The sequence below is a fragment of the Lissotriton helveticus genome, chromosome 5_1 (genome assembly GCF_964261635.1).
Source record: "Lissotriton helveticus chromosome 5_1, aLisHel1.1, whole genome shotgun sequence".
In the NCBI taxonomy this organism is placed as follows: Eukaryota; Metazoa; Chordata; class Amphibia; order Caudata; family Salamandridae; genus Lissotriton; species Lissotriton helveticus.
Window position 1 is genome coordinate 120,999,630 of NC_136065.1, and position 22,525 is coordinate 121,022,154.

Consider the following 22,525-nt stretch of genomic DNA (forward strand, 5'->3'; position numbering starts at 1 on the left):
ACATTTAAAAGGTAAAAGAACCGTGCCAGCAAAGTAGTCCCTTGTGGGCGTGTCTGCGTTGTGCTGTGGGTGTGTGCTGGGTGACGTGACAAACGCTGGGGCGTGTGGTATGTTCTGCCCTTCATGCCATGTCTCATATCGTGTGCTCTGGGCGTGTGCTGGGGGCGTGGGCGTGTGTGGGGTGCAGGATTACGGGAAAAAAAGCGAGCGTTGTTCCCAATATTTCATTGTTTTTTCTTCCCAGGTTCTGTACATTCCAGCTCCGGGAGCCCACCCTGCTCCCTTTAAATACCCCTGCACCCCATAATCATAACCCACCCTTACTCCTTAAAATATCCCAACACGCTTAAACACTAACCCATCTTAACCCTATAAATATACCCTGTACCCCAAACCCTAAAAATACCCCTGTACCCCAAAACCCAAACCTAGCCCTGAACCCTATAAATACCCCTGTACCTCAAAACCCAAACCTATCCCTGAACCCTAAAAATACCCTTGTACTCCAAAACGCAAACCTAGCCCTGAACCCTAAAAATACCCCTGTACCCCAAAACCCAAACCTACCCCTGAACCCTAAAATACCCCTGTACCCCAAAACCCAAACCTAGCCCCAAACCCTTAAAATACCCCTGTACCCCAAAACCCAAACCTACCCCTGAAACCTAAAAATACCCATGTACCCCAAAACCCAAACCTAGCCCTGAACCATAAAAATAACCATGTACCCCAAAACCCAAACCTACCCCAGAACCCTAAAATACCCCTGTACCCCAAAACCCAAACCTAGCCCTGAACCCTAAAAATATCCAAGTACCCTAAAACCCAAACCTGGCACTGAACACTTAAAATGCCCCTGTACCCCAAAACCCAAACCTACCCCTGAACCCTAAAAATACCCCTATACCCCAAAACCCAAACCTAGCCCTGAACCCTAAAAATACCCCTGTACCCCAAAACCCATACCTATCACTAAACCCAAAAACGACCCCTGTACCCCATAACCCAAAACTATATCTGAACCCTTACAATACCCAAACACCCCAAAACATATACCTCAGTACTCCAAAACATATACCCCTATACCCATACTTACCTTATCCAAACATAAAAAAAAAACATGCTTTTACCATTCATGCATTTACAACGAATTTCGTTGTAAATGTATGCGTGGTAAAGCATATAAAATGTAATGCGTTATAATGGCATTGTGGAGTCATGGTACTTTTGTAATGAAAGTATGCGGAGTGATGGTATGCGGAAGGAAAGTTGCGGAATAATGGGTGTTTACCCTCCCCTGGTAAATACATTAGTGGCACAGCGGCCCACATCTCCAGCAACATAATCATATTTTTTCACCACTGATTTGAAAAATGCACAGGTCTCTCTCATTGATGGCCAGCACCGACATACACTTTTAGACACACCTCCCGCCACAAGTTCTAGAATTGCGAACTTTAGAGCTGGAGAGCTACGTTCGAATCTCGGCATCAGCTCAACATCCTGTGATTCCAAGCAAATCGCTTTGTCTCCCCGTGCCTACCACAAATGAATGTGTTCTTCTGTAATGTAAATTGTGCTCACGCCATATTGTCGAGTTCGCGCTATATAATATTGCAAGGAAAAATAAAGTAGGGAAACTCGAGTTCACACACTACTGAACGTGCACTCTTAAGTGCATCAGCAGTGCACTGTGTATCGGAGCATTTCACAGGCCTGTCACAGATAAGAAGTGCTATTAAAACGAAAGACTACAATACAATATACTACTGGCCGGCAGCAAATCATACCCGGACAACGTCGGGACAGGCTGCTAGTGTTGTATTATAAAAGCAATAACTAATTGGGGTGATGTTGGCCCCTCATTCGTGGCCCCGGTGCCATTGCACTTGCTGCACTATTGATAGATATGCTCCTATATTCAAGATACTCCAAGCAGCTCACCAGAATTTTTCTAGACAGGCTGGTCATGCAGTAAAATCTGGTTGTTCTTAGGACTGATAAACTCAGTTCTACAAAGAAGTCTGCAGAATCTTCAGTCAGTTCAACCACTTCCTCTGGAGTGACCCACAGAGTGTTTAGTTAGGCCAGGTGTCTCCATCGTTTGTGCACCACCTGGCAGCAGGGTTAATTAACTATACCCTTTTGCAAAGCTCTGTGGGAAACACCGGAAGACCTAAGGGCATATGCACAACAGAATGACGGAGAATGGTGTTAAGCAAAACATGCTAACGCCACGCTCCGCCATTTTGAAAACGTAGGGATGCACCGTATTTACAAAGATATGGCGCACTCCTGCATTTCCCCTAGCACTGGTGCTAAATTAAGCTGCCTAGTTGTACTGCAGGCACCCTTGCACTGTAGTACAAGGGTGCCTGTGTTTGGGGGAATGATTGTTTATATGCAGGAAGGTGTCCCTTCCTGCACATAAACAATCTCAAATTGAAATGTGTAACTCCTATGTGTGCTGCATTGTGCAGCAGGCATGGAAGTTCCAAATCGTCATTTTTTAATTATAATTTAACTGCAGGAACCGACACCTTCCGGCACATAAACAACCATTCATGGTGTTTTGCTGTTTCTATGTGTGCTGCATAGTGCAGCACAGATAGAAACAGCGAAAACAAGGAGAATTAAAGCTTTTCTCCTAGTTTCGCCAAGCTAAGACCAGGGTTTCAATGGTTACAATTTTGGCACCCCACACCTTTTGCCACCATGAACAGTGTCTATTAGGCTGAACAAAGGTCAGACTGAGAGACACTGTTCATTTCAGGTCAGGCAGTCAGGAGCTAGACATAAATGCACAGGCTCCTGTCTGCCTGAGCTGAATTTTGCTGGGCTGAAGAAGTCACAGCTCCTGTGTGAGTGACCTTCTCAGGTCAGCAAAGGTTCCTGTGGCCCTCAGTAGCGTCACTGATTGCCTTGCACATGGGCACTTCAGTCTTAAGCCCTGAAGCGCACAGGGTCAAGTATCAATCAGTGACACTTCATCACAGAGTGGGTAGGGGTCAGCAGGCTCACTAACCCCATCCCATTCTGTGATGATGTTGGAACTACTGCCTTCCCTCATTGGCTGACCTCAGGTCAGCCAATGAGGGAAAGCTGCAGTCCCAAGCCTCCTGGGACCTCTGAGGCAGAGCTGCTGGTAAGCGTGTGTTTTTTTTAAATTAATGTTTGTTGTGTGCGTGCATGCGTGTATGTATGAATGTTTGGTAATGAGTGTTGTGAATGGATGTGTTTGTGTGTGTGTGTGTGCGTGTGTGAATGCACGACTGTGTGTGCGTGTGTGTCACATCCGCCCCCTCCCTCCTAAACTTACCGCCACCACTGCAAATGTCTGGCTGTGTCTTCTGACAAATTGATACTCCTTCTTCTAAAAGGGAGATTGATGTTTCCTTTTCTTTCTTTGATGGCAAATTGAGAGGGTTTTATAGAGTGAACTATGTGACAATCTAGCTGCTGCACAGGGAGTGTGAAAGGAAAGGCGGTAGGATCTCATTGTTTCTAACACAACAAAAAGTAAATAGCTAGAAAAGGAAATGCTTGATTATTTCAAACTTTTATCAGCATGCAGGGAATCCCAAATAAAGCACATTTTTCTGCAATTCTGAACTGTTATAAAAACAAAGATTTAAATAGGATCAAACCAAATCAAGACACTTTACTTGGTGATTGATGCCAAATGACAAATATTCGCTGAAACATGATTTCCACATTTTTATCGCTTGTGCACTCAATATATTTTTATCAGTGAAAGTGCTTGTCTGTGCACATTTAGTGGTCATTTCAGAGAAAAATATTCGGTCTGCAAATGACTATCACACCATGTCCGCTAACACACCATGCTTTAGATATATATTTGTGACAGTGTGCTCCTAAATGCAACACCAGCTAAATACTACACCCCTACCATTCTGTTCCTGAATGGGGGTGGCTCATTTGTAACACTTGTTCTTTGTGTCATGCTTGTATTTTTCATAAACCCTATGAGTTCTGTCATGTAACATTGATGGGGGCATCCCCTTTCTGAAAATTATTTCAGTGTCACTTCAACTACTACTCTGACAGCTGGAAAATTCTTACGGTGGAACTGCCACCTTCAGGAATAACATTAGCGGGTCCACTGGCGTCCATTCTGTCAGGGACTGCCATGTTCATTATAGCAGCCCTAGACAGAAAAATCTAAAAAAACTGTCTTCACTTGCTAGTCCGCCTTCTGGAAACCCTTTGCGGTGGACCTAACCCCTGTGAGAATAGTGTCAAAGAGTCCTCAGTTTTCATTCTATCTGGAACAACCATATCCACAGAAGTAGCCCCACACAGAAAAATCCCAGAAATATAATCATGCACTGGAGACAACTCCCAATGCATCATGGACAGTAGGTAACTTATTTCTTAAGAAAGACTACTGCTTGGGCACATGTCTTCGGAACTTAAATAATTGGAAGCATGCATGCCTGTTTGCAATATCATAGTGTAAATGAATTGTTGGCTCTTTCATGGAACCAGCTCCCATCACTAAGGCAAGATCTGCTTCATAGGAAAAATGTTTAGCCAACATGGCTGAAGGGGTGAACTTGTGAATCATTCGTTAATACACCAAGTCATCAACAAAGCTCACGTTGGGTGTTCACACCTCAGGTCCATTTTATTTTAATTAACTGAGAGTTACAAATGTAATAACGCACTAAAAGATATGCCTGTGCACCAAGCATGGCCCGGGCAGGGTGGGTCGGCGGGGAAAAGTCAACGGATACAGAATAGGGAAAATAAAATTTAAAAATTCATTAAAACACTTGTCTTGTGCTCTCCGCATCACCGATGCGGTGAGCGCAAGGTAAGTGGTTTTATTTATTTTTTATTTTATTTTCCCTATTCTGCCATCTGTCAACTCCCCTCGCTCCACCGCTCTTACCTGCACCGGCCTCATCTGCTGTGCGCATATTTGAGAGACAAAGATATTCCTGTATATGGTTGCACACTTAGAGACATATGCAGAAGGCACAACACAAATCCGCAGACTAGTACTTACATAATTATAGAAGCGTTTGCAAATGCTTACAGGAGGTTACATGCTTAGCTTTGTGACAGCATATTCCTAACAGAGGTATTTACGACTTACAGAAGTGATCTCACTTTTTAAAGTGATTGCACGTATTTATAGAATCAACTGAACTTTGTCACAGAAACGACTACACAGAAGCCTCAGAGCCTAAGGAAGTGCCTGCACAGTCTCTGCACAAGGAACCACACATCTTCATAAAAATGGCTGTCAAATAAAAAAAGGTATTGCTTCTGCTACATAATATAGTCACAAGTTCGGACAGAGACTACTAATATGAAGCCAGGACTTCTTCCTCTAGCCAAGTGTGAGACAGTAGTGCATTAAATGCGATGACATGCAACCCATGCACTGCTGAACAAGCTGCTGCAACATGCTAGAAGAGCCTTGCCTAGCCACGAGTACAATGATAATACATCATCTCTTGCAGGTTATATCTCTGCATGTGCCTATCTGCATACCTCTTGCCTTCTTTGTCGCCCTTCCACATAGGTTAGTTACCTGATGTCAACAATAACATCCCTGTTCAGTGGTTTGTATGCCCAGCTCCCCGTGCTGAACTGAGTTTCCTGATTTATGTGCTTGGGTGAGGTTTTCAAACTAAGGTTCATACTTCTACACAACTCTCCACCTTATCTAAGTCACACTACATTTAATAATGAATCCATGCTGTGACAGATCTGTTTATCATCTTTAACAAGCCCATCTTACCAAGGTACTGTTCTGCAGTAGTGATCATAAATACGTTGCGTTATTAGCATCCAGTATACAACTTGTCCAGACCAATTGCAAAGAATATATTTGTGCATTTATTTATAGTTTTGTTGCAGCTGGACAAGGTTTTTCATGTGCTGCTGCAAAATCGAAGCTTGAGAATTAAATTCAACTATTACCAAAACTAAAGTAACAAGTCAAATCCCTTTCGAGGTGATAACATTACAGCCATAAAACCAAATCATCAGATTAGGACGTGGGATTTAAAGAGATCCCACTTCATTTAACCCATTCAGCGCGGCGCGAATTTTCGCGCTGTGCTGAACGTTCTTAAAAACGGGTGTGGTCGTGACGGAACGGTTCCGTCATGAGCACAGCTCAACCGACGCTCATGACGGAACCGTTCCGTCATGAGCATGGAAGGGGTTAAATGATATGCAGTTGTGGCAAATTAATTGCAAACCAACTATGTGTTACAGACCTTTAATGTGCCCTAGAATTTGCACATGCCTTTAGGATAAGGCAAGATTTTAGTATGGTGTGAACTTGGTAAGATTATAAGTGATACAATTCATTCCAAGTAAAGAAAAAAATGGGGGAACATGTAGAGGTTTGTTATGTAACCTTTACAGCTTCTTACTTATATCCGACTAACATTTTGTGAGTGACAGTATTTGAAGTTTTACGTAGGTGAAGATGGATAACATCCACGCCACTGCTTTAATCAATATTGTGGGGTCCTTCCAAAAAAACTCAAATTTTTCTGACCTTACTTCCGTTTTCAAGCCATGCTTCCCTTATCTTCTAACCAATATATTTAAGAAATGAGCCTATTTTTACCGTTCTGGCTAATGCCCTGATATATTCTAGCAAACATATCAGCCAGACGCATCTGCAGTTTCAGTGGCTGAGCTGTTATTGGGCTTCAGACTCATCTCAGTTTTGGGTGAGCTAAAATATTTTATGTTTCATTTCTGGCACAGTAGCAATTGATATAACTGTGTGTAAGTCTTTATTGTTTAAGTTATTTAAAACCATAACAATGTCATAGTACAAATATGATATCCCTATAAAATAATGAAAACGTTTTTTTTTTTAAATCAACATATTAATTGTTCAGGCCTAAAACCAAAAATAGTATCCTTCTCATTATGCCAATTTAAAATATGTTCATAATTCTGCCACATCATATTATAATCATATTGCTCATAGTGACATATGTAACATTTTAACATTTTGTTATACAATTGCAATAAAGTTCTAAACATTAGATATAACTGTAGTATGCAACCATTCTGTTTTGGCACCTCTCAACTCTTCTCCAGAGGAGGTTTCAGTGGATGGAGGAAGTGGCAAAGTGTCAATATTCAACACACAAATGTGGAGAAGTGTGGCTCAATGGTTAGAGCGGCAGACCCTGATGCAGCGGTCTAGCCTGGGACCAGGGTTCAATTCCCTGCCTCGGCGGGTCTTGGGCTCAAAATTCCACTGTCCTGATAATTCTCGCCTCAGTGCATAGTCTAATCATGGGTCCCACCTTGCAACTCTGGGCAATAGCTTGCTTAATCTCCACAACGGCCCCCACAACGCTAAGGATGCCTGGCCTCCGCCTTGGGGATACCCAGGAGTGGACACCTCACAGGGAAAGCCAGGATGGGTTCCACAGCGGTATTCGTACAAGCGCCTTGAGACCCTTGCGGGTGAGTAGTGCGCTATACAAGTATCAATTTACATTTTTTACAAATAAAAACAACGATTTGATAATAATAACTAATAGCAATCTAGGTGGAAGTTCAACTGGTAAGAAAAACAAACATGTTTTCCTTATGTGGCGCATAAACAGCTCTTACTAGTAATATTATGTTCATATTTTCTATATCAATGCAAACACATAGGACCAAATTGAAGATTTATATTTAGATGTGATTTGTTGCGTATCTTAATCATAGACTACTATTAAATTACTAGATAATGAAAATGCTAAAACAGAACATCACATTCGTACACAGTTGGGTTCTCAAGTGGCATTTCTTTCCATACATAACTTTTGTTTATGTTGTCAGTGAATGAAATAACCATTACAGATTATGTGTGGTATTTACATTTCATTATATAAACCTAGACTTACATTTCTTATTGATTTACTTTAATATTCATTTTCACTGAACACTTTATAGCATTTGAGAACAAACTTTTGACTCAGATACTCTTTATAAAAGGAACAATTGCAAAGTTAAATCACATTAAAGTTGTGATTCTCTGTCTTTTGCTCTTGCTGAAGATCCAATTTCATACTTTTTGTAAAAATATTACACAAACGAATATGCAATTTTACTTCCTCCGATTAGAAATTTCCAATAAGCCAATCATGTTTGATTTCTTTTGACCAAGGAAAGACTTTTCATTTTTATAAAGTTAATAACAAAGTTGGTCTCTACTACATATAAGGATATCTGTTGCAATTACTTCTGAAAGACACACGTGGTTTATATACTATGACTGTATAAACAGCATAGTGAGTAAAAGTACACCGTAGAGATGTATTTGTGGCAGATAAGACAACTCATCTTGTAGGTGGAAAGAGTGCGGCAAAACGAATTGAATAGAATTTTGGCAAGGACTCCTCCTTGCTTTAAACCATTAAAGGAAGGAACCGTTTTTATAGTTGCACCAGACCTGTGAGTGTAACTTTTGACATATCTACCTGAGTGGAGGATAACAATAATTCAGTGCTTAGACTATCTCCATTGTATCCTATGTTCAATAATGTAGGATTCTATTTATACTGTCAGATGTGACATTGATGTTTATGAAGGCCCCATGCAATGGGCCTTAAGTAGAATTATTTAATTATTGATCAACCAGGAAATGCCTTTTATTCATCCATACTACACCAATCACTATCAAAGCCTGAGTGGGTATATGATAATAAGTTTTCTCTCTTAATCCACTATTCACTCATTGTCCATAAAAACTTTGCAATGTGTTACATGTGCTGTCTAGTATTGTTATTATATTAAATCAGATTGGGTCTCCCGAGAGCACCTTTTTTGAGTATCCAAATGTTTTTTTCTATTCTCCAGTGGGGTGAATGTTTGGCCTTTGTAGTATTACCATGAACAGTAAAATTAATGGAGGTAACCACCCTTTTTAAGAACTCCAGTGGGAAATTCATTTATTTGGAGCTCCCATCCAGGGACCATACCGCTATAAAGTCCACAAATCGGGGAATATCTTTATAAGTTGATGGGTAATGAAGCAATTGTTTTTTACAAGAAAGTTTTCGGAATCAGCTTCAGACAATTTTTTTTTTTAAACTTCTTACTATCTGAGGATGAAATTGGACATCAATCATGAGCCGCTTAATTTATCATTTTTACAGTCATGTTCCAATAGTTTTGCATCCTTAGAGAGCTGTACTATATGCATTCTGCCCCAACATTCTTCTCTGAAGGACTCCATACCCAAATGTATCTTATACAGTATTTTATTCTTTTAGAGCATGTATCCAATGAGACAGGCCTTCCACTTCCCAAATAATTATAATCATATTTGCCAGAATGCAGTTTTTGTCATAAAGTGAACTCTTATCCTCTAGTTTGACATTCTCCTAACATCTGATAAGTCAACTTTTTTTTTAATTCGAACTTGCATAATTTTTTTATGTAGTATTCTTTCTTTGGTGTCTGATAATGAATAGGAAGCCTGCTCCTCTATGAGCACTAGTTTTCTACAAACATTAAGTATAATAAATAAATCAGTAGACCTATGTGGCCATTTACTGTACAACATGGATATATTATCTTTTACATTTAGAATTAGGAATTGTTGGCAACGTCAATGAATGTTTCCCACTTTCATTCATCAATCTCCAATGATCATTTAATAGAAAAACTGTTTTGTTACATCATCAATTCCTCTTACACCTGCACACAGTTGGAAAGACAAATCTCAAATATCAATTTTGTCCAGTATTCAAGCTGTTTCAATAAACACTATTCATCCATGTAGGATACGAACAAAAATAGGCTAGCCACATAGTTTTTTAACAAATTTGATTAATCTTCATGGAAAGTTACGTTATACTCCAGCTGTGTCGCAAATTGAGTTTAGCTTGTTTACTCTATACTGGTATAAGAGGGATTGATGTTTGCTGAAATGGCTTTTCAAAAAATTGATTTCAAGGCCATGCTGTGGATCACGTGACTTCCAGAATACAAAAAAGAGAAATCTTGGTTACAGGTGGAGATCAGTCCTATTGTCTTTTAACCGCCACTGAGAGTTCAGGCAAATTACAGCTGTGGGGCTCATTGATTCAGTAACATCTGTCCTGAAACAGGTCTCAGTAAGACCTGAAACATTGACATGAGTGTACTGATACATACAAATAGCTGTGTTTCAGAAACAGCTAACGGAAGGTCAGTCATCAATGTACATTTTAAACTATTTTTGCCTATCTTGTGTACTGTTTTTTTTAGATGTTATTGGTCTACACAATCTATTGTTATATTAATGAAGTAAAAATAAGAAAGTTGGAAGAGATACGTAAAGGTATGATATTTGCTGCACCCCATTACAATGTCAAATAAGATAAGTGTCTGATGATGAACTTTGCGAATATTAAATCTAGAGATCAATAAAAAAAGAGATTTAGCAGGGAAGAAATTAAAACAAATTACAATGAAATGAGCCCATTGCTGTAGTATAGTTCTTAAGAGGATATAATGTCTATCTGTGGTTGTGGTCCAGTTAAGAGTCCATCAGAACGTTTATGGGTGCATTCAGGCTTGGTCATGGAAGCCAATCCAGTCCAAAAAGCAGCCTACTAGCTCAGAGCCCATCTGAAAATGTTGAAATGCCCAAATGATCAGTTTGGACCTGAGCATAGTTGCTGACTACACATCTCCTTGTAGCAACTCAGATGTCAACTACACATCTCCATTTAGCAACTCAGATATTACACTATTGCGCAACCCCAGAATCATAGCCCTAGAATAGGGGTAGCCAAGGTTAGGAGCAGCTTCCCTAACTTGCCCTTTGTCAGACCCTGTCCCAGACCGCTGTCGCCAGGTGCGAGATCCGGACCCCTCATTTCAACGTTAGGCTGAGTAAGGACACCGTCTGAGATAGCCCAGCTCCATTAGATCTACTTGGGAGGAGTATTGGTTTGTGCTTCAATTTCATTTACGTATGTCTCTAGAAACTAAAGCTTTCTATTGCACATACATTGAAACGGTGGATTTTGCAAGAACAAGCCAAATCAGGTTACTTATGGACCATAGGTAATCTGACATGACGTGTTCTTTAATTGGACCAGTTCTGTCCTGTACTGAGTACTGGCACTTTTTTATTTTGAGTGGGAGAGTACCTCCACTTCTCTGGAAAAACGTGATACTTTTAACTGGAGAATACAGGCACTGCTCAGAAACAAGCAGGTACTCTGGTACAGAGTACTTGCACTTCTATTTTTCCTTTTCAAGCACTTCATATGGTATGGTAAGCTACTGATGGGTGGTACGCCAAGCCATGCTCTTTAATGCGATCTTATGGCGTGGCATCTCATGGGATGGGATATGAGAAGCGGTATGCTGTGATGTGGCACTTATGATGACCCCATGGCATCTCATGGGATGTGTAAAGTGGTGTCTTGTAATGTGGCACATATGATGACCATGTCTTACATGGGATGTGGTAAGTGCTATCTTGTGATGTGGTATGCAAGGACATGACATCTCATGGGATGGGAAGGAACGTGGGAAGTGGTGTTTGTGATATGTTATGTATGTTTATGGCATCTCATGGGATGAGATGTCTGTAGTGGTACCTTGTGATGGGGTTTGTTTGGATGTTAAGCTATGGTCTGTCATTGCATGGTATGGAATGTGTTAAGTGTCACCTTGTGCTGTGGTATGCATGGGCATGGCACCTCATGGGATGTGTGGAGTGGTATCTTGTGCTGTGGTGCGCATGGGCATGGCACCTCATGGCATGTATGAAGTGGTATCTTGTGCTGTGGTATGCATGGGCATGGCACCTCATGGCATGTATGAAGTGGTATCTTGTGCTGTGGTGCGCATGGGCATGGCACCTCATGGCACGTATGAAGTGGTATCTTGTGCTGTGGTATGCATGGGCATGGCACCTCATGGCACGTATGAAGTGGTATCTTGTGCTGTGGTGCGCATGGGCATGGCACCTCATGGGATGTGTGAAGTGGTATCTTGTGCTGTGGTGCGCATGGGCATGGCACCTCATGGCATGTATGAAGTGGTATCTTGTGCTGTGGTGCGCATGGGCATGGCACCTCATGGCATGTATGAAGTGGTATCTTGTGCTGTGGTATGCATGGGCATGGCACCTCATGGCATGTATGAAGTGGTATCTTGTGCTGTGGTATGCATGGGCATGGCACCTCATGGCATGTATGAAGTGGTATCTTGTGCTGTGGTATGCATGGGCATGGCATCTCATGGCATGTATGAAGTGGTATCTTGTGCTGTGGTATGCATGGGCATGGCACCTCATGGCATGTATGAAGTGGTATCTTGTGCTGTGGTATGCATGGGCATGGCACCTCATGGCATGTATGAAGGGGTATCTTGTGCTGTGGTATGCATGGGCATGGCATCTCATGGCATGTATGAAGTGGTATCTTGTGCTGTGGTGCTCATGGGCATGGCACCTCATGGCATGTATGAAGGGGTATCTTGTGCTGTGGTGCGCATGGGCATGGCACCTCATGGCACGTATGAAGTGGTATGTATGATAGGGTATGTATTTAGGTTAGGGTATGATCTAGCATGGCATGTTATGGGTTTTGGATGTGTGAAGTTGGATCTTCTGATGTGGTATATAGATATGTGATAAGTTATGCTCTGGTGTGGCATTTTATGGGATGGGATGTGCGAGGTGGCGTGTTGTGATGTGGTGGGTATGGGTCTTAGGGCATTGTATACTCGGGGAATGATAGATTCGTAAAGGACCAGCTTGTCACCAACATGAACGGAGATGTTTCAAGAGTCACACATCTACATTTTAATTTAAAAATACAGATGCATTAATACAGTTCCTTGTCTTGGTTTTTTGTTTCTTTTTAGTTTCGTGCATATTGTAATTCTTGCTGTTGTTTATTGGCAGCACTATTCCTGTTGCACACACAGCCTGGGGGCTCGCGCGTCCTGCAGCACGGCAGGCTTCTCCTGGAACACACCCAGGGCCCGGGGCGCACCGTGGAACAGACGCTCTCCGAGCCGGTCCCTCTCGGAGTTTGCAAAGCCTGTCTCTACCGTGAGCGCTCCGCACTCCACAAGAGACGCACCGGGAGAGAGCTCGGCGCCGGGCAGGCACCTCCCTCCCTCCAGAGCTCATTCTCCTTCTCGCAGCCCAGCAGCAGACCGCACGGAGGCGAAGCACTACCTCCCTGTAATGAAGGCATTACGGTAAACACGCGCACTTAATGCAGCGCTGCAGAGTGCTTCACAGAGAGGTCCCCAACTCCCTCGGCCTCGGTTATTGCAGGTGCGAAGGACCATTAACCCCTAGATGCACCCCTTGCTGGAAATATACCCAGAACACGCTCCATATTGGTGCACATGCTGTCTTCTATAGGTCACTAGCAGTAATAATAGGGGCTACAGCCTCAAAACATGAGTGGATGGATTGACGGGGAGGGGCGGGGAAATGGCAAATGGGTGGGCGTGGCCGACGGATATGGTTCAGACAAACGAAACGAGCCACGCTCTGCTGGTTGGGCAGGCGCTGGAGCAACCTGCTTGTCATAGGTTCGAATCGGTGCAGTGCCTAGCCAGTCTTTCATGCCTCCAGGGTCGATAGCATTATCATGGCTTAATTGCGTAACACGAATACCTATCATTAAAACACGGGGTGGGGAATCGATTAGAGGTATGTCCGAAGTAGGGTAAGGCAGGGCAGAAGGATGGATGGGTGGATTATTTAATAATATGTATACCATGCAATATTCTGGATACAGTGCTGACATGTTTGAGCTGACATGTCCCGTCAGCTCACGGCAGAGTGGGAGCAGGTCCTGCAAACATTTTCAACAATTCATTCACTTTCGAGTTAAATTTTCCGAAAATATAACTCATGTTCTTTCCAGGTTTGTTACAAAACAAGGGCAAATCACAACCATCGAAAAAAACAACCTTGATTCTTCGACCTCTGGCCCTCCAACAAGGTCCCCATCCATCGCGGTTTCTCAGATCGTCCCCTTCCTTTCCACGGATAGCGCCGGTGTTTCATATTACTGCAAACAGCGCTACATTGCTCCCTGCGGTACAGAATTACTAACGCTCATACATATATCCAGGAACTGGCAAAATAAATACTGGGAGCCCTGAATTATGGTGTCAGCCTCTCCACTGGTAAAGCATCGTTTGATCTTGGGCAAATTACTTTATCTCCCTTTGCTCCAGTCCACTTCTCTGAAAACAGTGAACACTTACAATGCGACTGAACAGCAGTAAGCCCACGATGTGAAAAGGTTGGCTGTTCTATGCAGCCCAAAGGCCGACAGATCTAACGATCGTTTTATTGGCTGTAGTATAAAGGTGACCAGTCCTACTACGATATTAGGAGTATCTGCGGAGGGGGGGCTGCAGGTCACCACCCCTCCATCCCCCTCGACCATCACAGAGTGGTATCATTCACAGTCACTCTTGTTATCACACCCTCTTCCATTTCCACGTTTAATATTTTGGAGTGCCACTGATGAGACCAAGGCAGCAGTAGATATAGCTCATTTGGGATTATGCGCATGTTGAGTGGTCTGTCCATAACCCTAGTTCACATGCTTGAATCCCGACAGGGCAGACTCAGGCTTTCATCTTTCAGGGGCTGATACAATACCTGCATCTCCCAGAAGCAAAAGGCTACTCTAAATAGTGAGAACTGTCGCTTGCATGTTTCCATTCAAAGCACTGAGTAACACCATTTTCAGCGCGCCAGGCAGCGCCAAAGCTCTGGTCCCAGGCGCTATGTATGTGACATATTACAGCGGAACCCCACGTACCTTTGTATCTCAAAGCTGCACCCTTTCCGCAGCAGGACGGCTCTCTTGCGCATGATGGAGGACTGCTCCTTCCCCGTGTAGGCATCAACTTCGGAGCCCATGGCGAGTCGCGGACGCCCCTGGCGTGGAATAAAGATCCGGTGCGCAGATGAAGTTAGCCCACAATCCTCGGGATGGACGGCGGCCGGGGGCAGAGGTGCCAGGCGCTGCTCGGCTCGGACCCCGGGCTCAGGCGCGGTGCATGGTGGCCGGGCTCCGGCTGTGGAGCGCGTCTAGTTGAGGAGCATTGGAGCTGCCGTCTCTCTCCTCCACTGCGCCTCCTGTCTCTCCACTGCGCCCTCATTCATGCCCAGCGCTCCCCTCCCGTGCCCAGCGCCCCCCTCCCGCTCCGATGCTGAACAAAAGCAGAGCGGAGTGCAGGCTGCGCGGCGCTGCACTCAGCGCAGGACAGGGCAGCTGGCGCACTGCTCCGGCACAGCTGGATTGACGGCAGGTCCTAGCCCTGCCTGCTGTGCACGCTGTCACCACCAGGCTGCGCTGGAGCCCGTGGGCGCAGGAGGGCAGGGGCGACCGTAGGACTGTGTTTGGACAAACACTGTCAGCGTTGGTTCCATAGGGAAGATGTGCGCGCGCGCTGCTGTTTATAACCCCGGCGCATTAACGGGAAGAAATAAAGCAGCCATTTGTGAGGTATGCCTGCAGGTCAAGGCTCCTGCTGCAGAGTTCTGCAAGTGACCTACGCCGCCCTCGTTGGAAATTAGAATCTCAGGAAGATGTGGTAGCGCTGTTTATGCACCTGCTGCAGATATCTGTGCAAAACCTATGAGTCCCAGGTTCGAATCCCCATGCGGTCAGTTAGTAGCTTGGTGTACCTAAGGAAGATCACGGGTTCGAGACTCGGCAAGAAAGCTAAGTGTGTTCGGATGCCTGCAGAAAATAATTTTTAGCTATCCTACAAAGCATACATTCCAATTACAGAAACATTCGTCTGTATGTCAATGCACGTGCCCGAGTCTGTTCACAACGTCCAAGTCACTGGTTAGAATCACACTGACGTTTCTCAGTGCATTATCGAGCAAGATATATATATATATATATATATATATATATATATATATATATATATATATATATATATATATATATATATATATATATATATACGCTAATTAATTATGTAGCCCTGAGGCACTGATATTCAAAAGTTCCAAAAAAGCAGTTCATACATATGCTTTTTACCACCTCAACTGCTGTCGATAGTCTTTGAAAGTACATCTGGCAGCCGACACGTGTTTCGTCTATGATAGCTTTACAAGGGTGCAATGCACATAAAAATGTTCATTGTACCAAACTAAATCATCCTTTAAAAAACGTCTACATATAGATTACACCACCCCCTGGCGAGAAACAATCAGTATACCGGAGAAATGACAGGAAGTCCACTGCTCCAAGAACCAGCAAGCACACCTGTGAAATTCATCCAAAGGCATATCCATCCGTATGCAATAAAGAACCAAAAGGAAAGCAGTGAGAAATAAATAAATAAAGAAAATGCAGTGCTCCGAACATGCAATTCCTACACGAGTTGTATCACTGTAGTATGTTCATGCATTACCAAGCCTGTCTGGTCCAAATAAATATATCCCCAAGTAGCAGCAAACAAAGGATATATTCCTTAATGTGTGGATATTAATGAATACATTCTGGAAAGAGAAAGGTACCTCAAATCATATTAGAGATGTCGTTTTGCTAGAGGTCAAAAAATACATCAAACCTTACATGGAAAGAAAACCTAGTCCCTAAAATAAGCAAGCACCGAACACAACATACATTATTGTATGTCTCCAAAAAGTTGCGAGAGGATATATATATGTGTTCAAGAAGAAGCTCTCTGTCTTTAAATTGTTACTGAATGGTAGTTTGAGGTTTGCACATGACAAAAGGCCTTTTTTTGCGACCTCAGAAAGGCTTCTTACATCTGGACAATCCATCTGACGAGAAACCTACATAAAGATAACAAACACCCACCAAATCCCAAACCCTCACCAAAAACTCTACAGGGATTCTTTTCTTTAGTAGGAAACCTACCAGATGGACACTTTAAGAAATTGCATTAGTACTGGGAGCTAATGGCTCTCAACACAGTAGTAATATAGAATCAGATTTAATAACATTAGCGTCAGCGTTCGGCCACTTTTTTGGCAATGTCATGAAGCAAAAGGCTAGTCGAGATTTACAAAGCCAAGCAAGGCGAATTTTTATAGCCTTGTGTGGTTTTCTAAAATAAACACAATACAGTGCACTGACTGCATTGTGTTACTGCTTCAGGTAGGCTTTACACAGGCGGAGTCTTTACTTTCCCATTAATTCACCCATATGTTTTGATGCAAGCAAAGATTTACTGAAGATAGCAGATCTGATTTTGAACCAAAATGGTGCTCCTACCCAAGAGAGGCGTAATTTTTTAAAAAGGTTTTATAGAGCGCAAACAAGATCCTTGCAGATAGAGCGCTTTACACACACAGAGGTTATACAAACAATTAGATCCAAATTATCTCTCTTATAAAGATGAAGGAACGCTTGGGCATATTTACCAAAGTGTCACGTAGCATAGATACACTAAGTCATCTTGCTGCACTGCGTGACGTGTTACTCTGTGTTGCCTGCGTTGGTGCTAGGCTGCTTGAAGTGCTCTACTGCAATGAGAATGAAGTGTGCCATAGTTCATGGGTGAATTTTGCGAATTCGCGATCCGCAAATGTGCGGATTTGCGAATTCGCGATCCGCAAAATTCACAAATTGGTGCGAATTTGCGGATTTTTTTATTTTTGCGTGTTCGCGGGGCTCTTGGCGTGTTCGCGGGGTGCTTTGCGTGTTCGTGGGTTTTTTTTTTGTCCTCATCTGCCCAACTCTCGTTCCATGGATGCATAAGGAAACACACCAACCACCTTACTGCCTTAGGGAGCAAGGCCCTTACATTGAGCCGCTTCTCACTGAAGACAGTACTTAGCAACATTGGCGGGAGATGTCTTTGCACCGAGTTAACACTCCACTAAGCAACTTCTTGCCTGTTGGGCCAGTTTAATAATCGCGGGATCGGAGCCAACCTCAATACTGGGCCATGAAGTGAATGGGCTTAATCATCGGACCTTGGGGAAAAAAAAAAAAACCCCAACGAGCCTAGACAATGCTCAGTTCCACTCAATCAGTAGGTTCCAAAAGGTGACGCTCTGCGGACTGCATGATCTGGCCAGGTCCAGTTTAGATGTTTCGTACAGGGATGTCAGCCAGGCCGAGTGTGTGGGAGCGATGGTATCTACCCAATGTATACATATCTGGCATCTAGCTAAGAGAATAGCATAGAATAGGAAAGACCGCGCCACCCCCTTGATGTTATGATCTAAACCAAATATAACTAATGATAGAGTTAGGGATAGATTTGTCTTAAGAATTGATTCCAAGGTAACTTTTACCTCTTCCCAGAAAACTTTTATGTTAGGGCAATCCCAAAACATATGGGAGTCGGAGGCTGCTGGGAGTAAACACTTGTTGCAACATTTCCCTACCTGGTATTTGGATAGCCGTAAGGGGGAAAGGTATGCCCGATGTAAGGTGTACAAATGGTTCCGTCTCAACCAAGCCGGTTTAACAACTTTATATAGAAGTGAAAAGGAATTTATCCATGCTTCCCCATCCTGCAACCCAGTTTCTCTTCCCCATAGCTCCATCGTGGGTTTTTTTTTGTGCGAGACCGCGATGCGCCCTCTGGTTCATCACTGCCACCCTCTCGTTTTTTTTTGTGCCCTTCTGCCCTCTGCCCCACTCGTTTTTGTGCCCTTGTGCCCCTTGCCACACTCGTTTTTGTGCCATTCTGCCCTCTGCCCCACTCGTTGTTGTGCCCTTGTGCCCCTTGCCCCACTCGTTTTTGTGCCATTCTGCCTTTTGCCCCACTCGTTGTTGTGCCCCGGTGCCCCTTGCCCCACTCGTTTTTGTGCCATTCTGCCCTCTGCCCCAATCGTTGTTGTGCCCTTGTGCCCCTTGCCCCACTCGTTTTTGTGCCATACTGCCCTCTGCCCCACTCGTTGTTGTGCCCTTGTGCCCCTTGCCCCACTCGTTTTTGTGCCATTCTGCACTCTGCCCCACTCGTTGTTGTGCCCTTGTGCCCCTTGCCCCACTCGTTTTTGTGCCAATCTGCCCTTTGCCCCACTCGTTGTTGTGCCCTGGTGCCCCTTGCCCCACTCGTTTTTGTGCCATTCTGCCCTCTGCCCCACTCGTTGCTGTGCCCTTGTGCCCCTTGCCCCACTCGTTTTTGTGCCAATCTGCCCTTTGCCCCACTCGTTGTTGTGCCCTTGTGCCCCTTGCCCCACTCATTTTTGTGCCATTCTGCCCTCTGCCCCACTCGTTGTTGTGCCCTGGTGCCCCTTGCCCCACTCGTTTTTGTGCCATTCTGCCCTCTGCCCCACTCGTTGTTGTGCCCTGGTGCCCCTTGCCCCACTCGTTTTTGTGCCATTCTGCCCTCTGCCCCACTCGTTGTTGTGCCCTTGTGCCCCTTGCCCCACTCGTTTTTGTGCCATACTGCCCTCTGCCCCACTCGTTGTTGTGCCCTTGTGCCCCTTGCCCCACTCGTGTTTGTGCCATTCTGCCCTCTGCCCCAATCGTTGTTGTGCCCTTGTGCCCCTTGCCCCACTCGTTTTTGTGCCATTCTGCCCTCTGCCCCACTCGTTGTTGTGCCCTTGTGCCCCTTGCCCCACTCGTTTTTGTGCCATTCTGCCCTCTGCCCCAATCGTTGTTGTGCCCTTGTGCCCCTTGCCCCACTCGTTTTTGTGCCATTCTGCCCTCTGCCCCACTCGTTGCTGTGCTCTTCTGCCCTCTGCCCCACTCCTGTTTCATTTTAGAATGGCGCCGGCAAGCTGCAAGCGCCATTCTAAAATAGTTACTAAAGTTAGCTTCATCAGGAAGCACTAATAGATAAAATAAAGCAGGTGCTCGCGCACCTGCATTTTATCTATTAGTGCTTCCTGTTGAAGCTAACTTAGTAACTATTTTAGAATGGTGCTGGCAGCTTGCCGGCGCCGTTCTAAAATAGTTACAAGCTTGAAGCTTGAACTTTTGCCCCTGGATCCGTTCCGCTCGTGGGTTCGCGGATTTTCGGCAAATTCGCGGGAATTTGCGAATCGCGCATTTGCCGAAAATCCGCAAAATCCGCGAGCGGAACGGATTTTGCGCCCATGCTTAATATTGTGCACCTCTGCCCTCAACCTTTCACACAGCGCAGTGCAGCAAGTTGCCTTCCTCCACTGCATTACATTAATGGTTGGTAAATCTGGGCCCATCTGGGCCCATCTAACATAAGTGTTAGAAATGGAAGTCGCTAGATGGCAGTGGCTTACACCCTGTCCAAGTAGAGATCCTTCCTTCTAGTCAGGGTAAGGAGTTACACACCCAAGATGACCCCTGCTCACCCCCTAGGGAGCTGAGCTTGAGCAGTCAAGCTATCTCAGAGGCAATGTGTAAAGCATTTGTACATAAAGCACACAGTAACACAGTGAAAAAACTACAAAGGGACACCACACCAGTTCAGAAGAAAATAACCAATGTTTATCTAAACCAAACAAGACCAAAACAACAAAAATCCAGTATACATAAGCAAAGATATCACTTTTAGAAGTATAAGCAAGTTGGTTGATAGAACTTTATAAATGAGTAGATTTTATCACAAAGTACATTTGATGCGTCAAAATCCAAGATGAAAATCAGCTGCAAAGGGAGGAAGTGTCAAAAACACACGTGATGCGTTGGTTCTTGTGTCCCAGGGGAATGGAGACAACAGTTTTGGTGCAGGAGAAGTGTTGCGTCAACGCCTTACTGCAAGGAGAAACAATGCCCAAACACGGTTTCTCAATGTGGGACGATGTGTTGGAAACTTGCCACAGAGGTGCGATGCAGGGCAAATCTGGGTGTGCGGGGTCACTGCGGCTGCGAAACAAGCACAGAGTGGATTTGTGGGCCGCACAGCAGGTGATTTATCGATTCCTTCAGCTGCAGAGCAGGGCCTGTGCCGAAGTCATAGTAGGGGTCTCAGATGTCAGAGACACAGTGTTCTGGTCTTGAGCTGCAGTGGTTTTTCTAGCCACGAACAGGCACTGGGTCAATATTTGGGCCGCTGTGCGGCAATGCGCTGATGTAGGAAAGTGCCCCATTTTCCATGGTTTCCCCCTAACTGTTTGCGAGATACCTGATACAACTTGACTGAGAGTGTGCTGGAACCATGCTAACCAGGCCCCAGCACCTGTGTTCATTCCCAAAACAGTACCTTTGTTCCAACAATTGATACACCTCTGGGCCCAGTAAATCTCTTGTAAAAGGTACCCCATGTACCATTGGCCATATGACCAGAGAGAGCCTCAGAGGACTGCAGCATGTATTATGCCACCCTCAGACACCCCTCACCTTAACATCCACACACTGCCATGGCAGATTGCATGTTTTGGTGCAGACCAAATTGAAGGGTCAACATGCCACACATCTCTGTGTGCAATGCCTACCAGCAGTGCCTGTGTTATGGGTAAGTCACCCCTCTAGCAGGACTTACAGCTCTAAGGCAGGGTGCACCATATCACAGGTGAGGGCATAGCTACATTAGCAATATGCCTGTATGGTGTCTGTGCCATTCACAGACATTGTAAGTGCAATTAAGCCATTTTGAGTGCATGGGCTGGGAGGTTGTCATTACGAGCTCCACAGCCACATGATGGCTTCACTGAAAACTGGGACAGTTTTGTAAAAAATGGATAGCCATTTAAAAAAAAAGAAAATTGAATAAAGAACTGATTACAACTGTAGAGCCTTCTCCTTTATTTTTTTGCGAAAATTATTAACAATTGATGAATTGTATGTAATGTGATCTTTGTCAAGCACACTTAAATAACATGTTGGCTAACTGAAGGGTGTAGGGCCAATTTTTGTGCATGTTGCTGAGGGAATAGGGGTCTTTTCACCTTTCCCCCTTATGGGACGTATAGGGATTGCGTTCCCGGTCATTAGCACCTTCCTTTTATATCCATACTTGTGGGACTTCAGTACCAGTGCAGGCATAATAGCCTTGATCCCTAATTTTTGTTAAAGTAATATTTTTACACAAGATTGGTCTGGAGTTAGTCATTGAGTATGTGTTCCTGTCTAGTATGAGAGGGTACAACAAATGCATTCACACTTCTCTCTGATAAGCCTAACTGCTCAGCCCAGCTACCACTAAATTAAGAGTAAGGTATTATCTACTTTAACCTCTGGCATACCTTTTGGGACTTACTGGACTGTGTGCTCACTATACCTCTTTCTGGTATAGTACATACCGAGCCGGCTTCCTCCAGGTGTTTTTCCAACCGCACTCAAGCTTGATGTGGAATAAAAAGGAGCTAAAGGACAGTGTTGGGATTTTCTTCTCTTGAAGCAGCAAAACCATGTCGAAGGGCCCAGAAATGGAGTTGGTACAACTTGGCAGGTCAGAACTCCCATCAGAGGAGTTCAGTGGAGCTGCAGATGAAGTCCTTTATTGCCCTGAGACTTCCAACAGAAAGCAAGCACACGCAATCCCTTGGAGAACGTTGGAAAGCAGGATTCCAGAAATCAACCTCCAGTTCTTTCACTGCCCACAGACAGAATCAGCAACAGCAGGCCAACCCAGCAAAGCAGCACAGCAAAGGGGCGGTACTCCTCCT

The 22,525-nt window shown here is 44.2% G+C and overlaps 1 protein-coding gene across 1 annotated transcript in view; it reads right to left on the bottom strand.

Moving 5' to 3' along the window:
- GARNL3 (GTPase activating Rap/RanGAP domain like 3) overlaps window positions 1-15,311 on the bottom strand; it is a 1,031,878-nt gene extending 1,016,567 nt beyond the window's left edge. The window contains exon 1 of the mRNA XM_078641846.1: window positions 14,808-15,311. Within this exon, the coding sequence (XP_078497972.1) occupies window positions 14,808-14,908 (101 nt within the window). The 5' untranslated portion in view covers window positions 14,909-15,311. The remainder of the gene's footprint in view (window positions 1-14,807) is intronic.
- Between the last annotated feature and the right edge of the window lie 7,214 nt (window positions 15,312-22,525).